Source organism: Glandiceps talaboti, chromosome 9 (assembly GCF_964340395.1).
Source record: "Glandiceps talaboti chromosome 9, keGlaTala1.1, whole genome shotgun sequence".
Lineage (NCBI taxonomy): Eukaryota > Metazoa > Hemichordata > Enteropneusta > Spengelidae > Glandiceps > Glandiceps talaboti.
The window spans coordinates 9,401,901-9,409,537 of NC_135557.1; the positions used below are offsets into that span (position 1 = coordinate 9,401,901).

The 7,637-nt window shown below is 32.1% G+C and overlaps 1 protein-coding gene across 1 annotated transcript; it reads left to right on the plus strand.

Annotated features, from left to right (window-relative positions):
- The first annotated feature begins 5 nt into the window (after positions 1 to 5).
- Positions 6 to 7,204, plus strand: LOC144439761 (cysteine-rich secretory protein LCCL domain-containing 2-like). Its single transcript, XM_078128995.1, has 10 exons — positions 6 to 42; positions 721 to 787; positions 1,102 to 1,168; positions 1,655 to 1,788; positions 2,306 to 2,349; positions 2,934 to 2,997; positions 3,318 to 3,384; positions 3,838 to 3,974; positions 4,479 to 4,523; positions 7,114 to 7,204. The coding sequence occupies exons 1-9, from the start codon at positions 6 to 8 to the stop codon at positions 4,516 to 4,518; spliced, it is 657 nt and encodes a 218-aa protein (XP_077985121.1). The 3' UTR covers positions 4,519 to 4,523; positions 7,114 to 7,204.
- Positions 7,205 to 7,637: the final 433 nt, after the last annotated feature.

Genomic DNA, 7,637 nt, shown 5'->3' on the forward strand with positions numbered 1-7,637 from the left:
AAGATATGGGATTATACAAACCCACTATCAAATTAATGCTCTGTTTGTTATAAAATACAAAAGTTACTGGCCAAGTGTAAAGGGATTTATATGTCTGCACATCTGTATTCATTTGCTAAATAACAGACTAATAAATTTCCTTTGCAGCTCACCTACGTCCCATGTTTGTATCTTTCGACTTATAAATTAACATAGATATAAGGATTACATTCCATTGGTTTCAAGTTCAATATTTTCCTTTCATTAACTGGAGTTTGACCACGATTATACAAGAACCTAACCACTACTCTAGGACAACATAACAGAAAAATCCAATTGCACAGACCACAAAGTTTACTTTAAATTTTATCTTTTTACATCTTCTAATGCACTTTGAAGCAAAAATTTACGTGGTCGAGACATAATAACATAAACATAAGTTATTACCTTGTATATAATTTCTTTCAATATTCTGACGTACTACGGTAGGAAGTTTTGGATTAATTATTATTGGTAGCAATTACGTCAAATAGGACTAAACACATACACACACACACCTACTTTTTCCGAAGTATACGTAATGAACGTATATAGCAAATGTGACGTAAACTATTTCTCCATATCTTATGTTCTGAAATTACGTCATACAATTGTATCACCAATACGCATTATCCCCTCTCCTCCTCAACACACATATATACATTACATAACATTACATTAATTATAGCTTTACATTTTTAGCAATTGTAGCTGACTGTGAAGACAAATCAACTGATGTTTGTGACAGCTCAGCAGCTACACCATGCACGTATGTAGTCAAATTTAATCCATGTTCTTGTGATGTATCATTTGGCAGACACAATTATGTTTCTATCTTATCCTGTAATCCATTTACAAATGTTACCGACAATATTCAATTTATAGCATTTGGGCGTGTATGTAATATCAACATTCATGCAATGGGAATTATGCTATAAAAAGTGTCAAGAAGATAGATTTTCTTTTTCAGTAAACACCACTTCAACTATACACTATTTATATTTAAAATGTTGTATATAATTTGAAGCCCTATACACACTTTCTAGATTAGATACTTCTAACTTTTTGTTCAATAAATATTAGTGTACGTTGTCCAGCTGGATGTGCTTCTACCAGTAAGAAAGTATGGGGAGATAATTATTACGCAGGGGTAAGACAAACCATGTTTTCTAAGCATCACAGTTAGCATTTTTCTATGTGACATTTCTGATTTCATTGTCACTGTATATAATTTTGTTCTTCAAAAACTTTCTCCTAAACATAGTTCACTACCTAATATATGTTGTTGTTGTTGTTGTTGTTGTTGTTGTTGTTGTTGTTGTTGTTGTTGTTATGGTTGTTATGGTTGTTGTTGTTTCAGTTGGACTGATACACTTTATAACATGCTTCTTAAAATGTATTAGTATATTAAGTGTTAATCTACATATTCATATTGTAAGTAAGCTGTCGTGATATATCATATATTGGTCTTTAATATGCTCACTACTACAATCATTAATCTTAAGAAATTATTCAGGCATCCTTCTATGTTCGATTACATCCTTGGCAACCATTCCTAATATACCACACTATGAATCCAAATCAATAGTTCAGTATATATGTCATGTAATACTATCACATGAAACATTTCTTTCAGGACTCTTCACTGTGCAAGGCTGCCGTTCACTATGGGTCGATAACTGATGAAGATGGTGGTGTTGTTCTAGTTTTATTCAGAGATGGGGATAGTGCTTACTATGAGCAAACCAGGAATTCCATAACGACTACAAGGTGGGTGGCAAAATCATTTACACAAATTTTAATATATGTAATTTCTCAAACGGAAAGTCTTACCCTGTATACAAATCGTCTTACTATGGAAGTTGAATGATATCATGATAATGACAGATATATCACCCGTGCCAACATGTGTATATAAATTAATATAAATGACAACTATTATAAATGAAGATTATTTCATATTTTTACTGATATTATTAAATTGTTCGTTTTGTTAATTTATTCTTTTAATTGTTGCAATTAAAATTAAAAAATAAAATCCAATTTACTTTGTCATGACTGATTTTAAGTAAGACGATAGGTGCCATTAAGAGACATTCGGCAAAGTAAGAAACATTGTATTATTGTATGTGTTTATACAGTTCATTACAATTCTTTATATACCACTAAGACATACAGAAAAGTTATTACGCATTTTTTCGTAAGAAATGTTATTCATTTTAGTATAATTATTTGGATTTGGATGCATGTACGTTCATTTATACTGAGTTTGTTTTTTTGTACACAGCTATGGTGCATACAAGTTGACGTTTTTGTTTGCGGGTACCGCTGGTAATGTATACAACATATCATGTTATCAAACTTGTCTAAAAGGATTTATTGAAAACAATTCAGATTTTGCATCATAATTGTAATTGTATTTATATTAAGACTCTGTTCATAGTTAATTCTGAATGGGCGTAGTTTTATGCTTGCGAAAGTAGTTATTAACTTAACTGAAAAAAATCCAATTGCAAAGACCAAACAGTCTACCTTCTATCTTCTTTATATCTTCCAATACACTTTGAAGCAAAAATTAACTTGGTCAAAACAGAATCATAATATAAAATCAAGTTATTATCTTGTATAAAATTTTCTAAATATTGTGACCTAAATCGGTATGAAAGTTTGGATGATTTTTATAGGTACCATTTACGTCAACTCACGAACAAAAAAACAAACACACATACACACTTTTCCGAGGTATAAGTAATGGAAGTATCTAGAAAATTTGGCGTGAAATATTTTTTACATATCTTATTTTCCTAAATAACAAGTCATAAAATGTTTCTATCGCCAATACACACTATACCCTCTCCTCTGCAACACAATTTTGCATTATATAACCTTACATTACTTATGTCTTTACATTTTAGTTTATATGGATAACTGTGAACAAAAACCAGGCGATCATTGTGCCACTGCCGTAACTATATGTGGGTGCGTAGTCAAATTCCATTCATGTTCTTGTGATTTATCATTAATTTGTCAGACAAATTTATGTTAATTACTATCTTATGCTCCAATCAATTTACAGATGTTCCTGATAATGTTCAAATCATAGCATTCCATCGTTTATGCCGCATCAACATACATGACGTGGGTGTAAGCCTAAAACTTGTCAAGAAGATATATTTCCTTTTTCAATAAACACCACTTTAACTATACAATACTTGTATTCAAAATACTAAATCTAATTTAAAGCCCTCGACACACTGTCTAGGTCAGACATTTCTAACTTCTTGTTCAATAAATCTTAGAATTCGATGTCCACCCGGATGTGCTTCTGCCAGTAAGAAAGTGTGGGGAACCGATGATTACACAGCGGTAAGACAACCCATGTTTTCTAAGCATCACAGTTAGCATTGCTGTATGTCACATTTCTGGTTTCATTTCACCGTATACAATTTCGGTATTGAAAAAGTTCCTCCTAACCATACTTTATTATCTATTTAAAAAAAAATAGTTTTGACTCTTTATAACACGTTTCATGATATATATATATATATATATATATATATATATATATATATATATATATATATATATATATATATATATTAACTATTCTTCTATATATTCAGATTGTGAGTAAGCTGCATTGACATATCATATGTAGACCTGTAATATTCTCACTACTACAATCATTGATGTAAAGAAATCATTAAGGCATTCTTCAATTCGATTGTAATCTTGGTAATCATTCAGATATGCCACCTAATGAATACATAGTTATGTATATTTGTTATTCAATACTGTCACATTAAACATTTATTTCAGGACTCCCCAGTGTGCACGGCTGCCATTCACCATGGGTCGATAACTGATAAAGATGGTGGTACTGTTCAAGTTAAATTCGACGAATACGGGAAAACTAGTTACACTGGCTCTACCAGGAATGGCGTAACTAGTACTAGGTGAGTGGAAAAATAATTTATACAAACTTCAATGTCTGTAACTTCTCGAACCAAAAACCTTACCCTCTAGATCCGTATTCAACTTATAACTGTGGAATGTTAATGATAGTGTGGTAATAATGTATATATCACCCAAGCCAATATATGTTTATTAATTAATAATAATGACAACTATTCCACACCAAATGTACTAAATATCTTTACCGGTGTTATTATTTTAAAACATTCATTCATTAGTTGAAACTGAAAAGTCACATATACTTTGCTATGGCGGATGGTGAGGATGAATGGAAGGTACTATGAGAGAGACAACTGGTAAAGTGAGAAGCAGTGTTCTCTTTCGTTTTCATGGTTCACTACAATTCTTTATATAAAACTAAGATATGTAGAAAATGGTTAAGCAAATTTTCTTAAGGAAACGGTTTGTTCATCTTTAATATAATTATTATGATGTAGTTGATTGAACATTCATTTATACCAATTTTCTTTTTTTTGTGGTTGCAGCTTTGGTGAATATGGGATATCGTATTCGTTTGCCTTTTAGCGATGGTAAATTATACAACATGTCATCTCATCAAACTTGAAAACAATTCAGGTTTTGTATCATAACTGTAATCGTTATTATATTAAGGCTCTGTTCACGGTTAATTCTGAATGGACATAGTTTCGTGCTTTGGAACGCGGTTCTTAACATAACAGATTCATTCAGTCGCTCAGAGCACAAAGTTTGCTTTCAATTCATATTTTTTAAAATCATTTTACATCTTCCACTGCACTTTAAAGCATACAGGCTCATATTAAAAGTAACTTGGTTAAGACATAATCATAACATAAAGTTATCTTTTATATATTTTTTGTAACTAATGTGACTTAATTCAGTAGGATGCTTTGGATTACTTTACACAGACATACTTGATTCACATGCGTTATTTAAAATTCAATAACAAATATGCAAAAATGACTCACACTTCAGGGCTGGTATATATTTATGCAGTATTTATCTTTGTAATCATGGTGAACGAATCAGTTTCATGATTTTTGAAATTATCTGTATCAAAGCAATTATAATCTAAATCTCAAAATCAATCTCAAATTCAAAATCAACAGAATAGGACATTATATTGAAAAAATACCTAAAATATCAGCAGTCAGTGAGAATTCGATCTAGGTTCAGTCTTGTATCACAACATCTTCAAAAGTAAGTGTACATACACAACGGTGATCCATATTATAAGTTTTTTGTACTGAGAAAGATACAATGATGTCTCCTTCAGTAAATTAATCGCACATTCAGCATATCTGAGTGAAGTTGATTATCATTTGACTACTGCCTTGTCGATGAACGCAAAATGTTTCATAACACATTAAATAGTCAGAGTAATTAAAAAAAGAAAACCTATTAAATGTATAAAACTCTATACATTAACGTGCATCATTGTTTATCTGGGGCACATTATCATTTTAACAATTTGGTTTCTTATTTTAAGCCGGGGACATTAACATTTATTGTCATACATTTACGAGATTCCATCTAACTGTCTGATTACCTTTCGTAAGGAAGATTTTGTATTAGTGGTTGAAACGTGTCTGTGTGTCTGTTTGTCTCTGTCATCATTAAAAAAAAACAAAAAAAACGACTGGCTCATGATTCAAACGAAATTTGGTAAACCTATTCCGTAGAGGAATGGCAAGAACTGGTTAGGTTGTGGTAAAGATCACATGAACATTAATGAGCTATTTATGTTATTAATGGTTTTCGGTACATAAATTTATGATACCAAAGCGCACCTGTCTTGAAAAATATTATAGATTTAGCTGTTAGTTTTGATAATTTTATTGTCAGATTTCGGTAATTAGATGCAGACGCCACTAGAGAGAAAGTTGTTGTTTCTGGTCAGGAAATGTTGTCCAAAGTGGTGTAAAGACGCGAATTGTTGTGTTCATTGTTCATGTTTAGTTCTGCAGTTGTCTTCCCTGAAGTAGCAATTAATGTAGTGAGAGTTATTTTGTGTTTTTCCTTGGATATGCAGTCTACATTGGATGGACAACACGTGAAAAAGGGAGATCAAGGCAGGGTATTTAAGTGATGCACACTCACCAGAAAACAACTCTTTTTTTTGTCTTGGCCTTAAAATACGTTTACAATGGGCACAGGGTTCACAAACAGGTGAAATACTAGAAAAAAATTCTTTTTTTTTGTCTTGGCCTTAAAATAGGTTTACAATCTGTACAGGGTTCACAAACAGGTGAAATATTTATCATCGTTTTAATTTTGTCAAATATGGACATGTCATTTTCAAATTTCACACACTAATGTGCAGATGAATAAAGAGAAATCGTATCTGTTTAGATTCTCGTTTAGAAGTTTAGGAAGTATTATATTGACCTCGAACGGTCTCTCTTTTTACTGTGTTCTTTTCTGATTTCTCTAGATAACAAACTACCGCTGTTTGTTACAAGGCTTGTACATAATCATTTATCTAGCTCTGTATCTCACAATATAAATACACTCTCACTTATGTATCAAGTGTAATGATCTATTATTCATACCGAAATGTATGTGGTCAAAATATGGAAAATATACCAAGCCTAGCCTACGAAGAACATTTCGCGACAATGCATCAATAATGGTGAACTATGCCTTGACCTCTATATAATTAGTGTACAGTGAGAACAAAATTTTGACAGGTTTCCTGTAGTGATTAAAGGAGTGTGAAATAGTTTACATGGGACGAGTAGACAAACCGACTTGTAAACTCGTGTTGGGACAGAATGAAGTTCATCACGCGAATTCCGTTTATTACTTGCGGTGGAAACGGGTGTGCATATCCCGGGTATGTAATGGATTACGAAAGCCGAGTGAAGTCGAGGATAGCAAACTTTCCTGTGCTGGGAATAGGCGGCGGGCATTTGAACAACATATTTGACAACTAACTTTCATTTGGACTTGAAAAATCACATATATAGAGCTAAATTCCTTGCATGAATCTTGACGTTGCAAGAATATACCCTTACGAAAGGCATTCAGTTTAAATCTGGTTTTTAAAATTATAGTAAATTAAGCCCGTTCACTTGTAGTAATAACAATAACAATACGATAATCATTTTAAGATAAATCTATCTCTGTTATGTTTACTAGGTATCCTAGACTACGGAATCACTCGACGTTGTTGTCCAGCTGAAGGTGAAACATGGGGACAAATCATCGCTGAGAAATAAAGAAACTGAACGTTTTGCATTATATCTTTAATTATGTATCCATGCTTTCCATAGTATAGATAAGTGTATGACTAGTAAAAGCCAGAGTAGTCATAACTTGATATTTCATTTGCTTCAAAGTTAATATTACCACACACACACACACACACACACACACAGACGGACATACAGACAAACAGACAGACAGACAGACAGACAGACAGACAGTCAGTCAGACATCTTTTTGGGATATAATAAGACTTTGGTAATTTAACTTTCAGTCTGGTATAGAATTTATGTCGCATAATAAAGTTGGTATATTACCTCAATCGTCTTCTGAGTCAGTTCATGGACAAATATGCACAATATTTTTAATAAGTTACATACCACAGTGTCATTCTATGTAGTTCTTCTTAGCATCTATTCATTGAGATTATTGCAACATTTCCTTACTATAAAGCAACC

Excerpts from the sequence above, each read along its gene's own strand:
- LOC144439761 (XM_078128995.1), top strand. The coding sequence starts at position 6 with ATGGGATTATACAAACCCACTATCAAATTAATGCTCT. Across the intron at positions 2,998-3,317 it reads ACTGCCGTAACTATATGTGG|AATTCGATGTCCACCCGGAT; the intron begins GTGCGTAGTCAA and ends AATAAATCTTAG. Across the intron at positions 3,385-3,837 it reads GAACCGATGATTACACAGCG|GACTCCCCAGTGTGCACGGC; the intron begins GTAAGACAACCC and ends CATTTATTTCAG.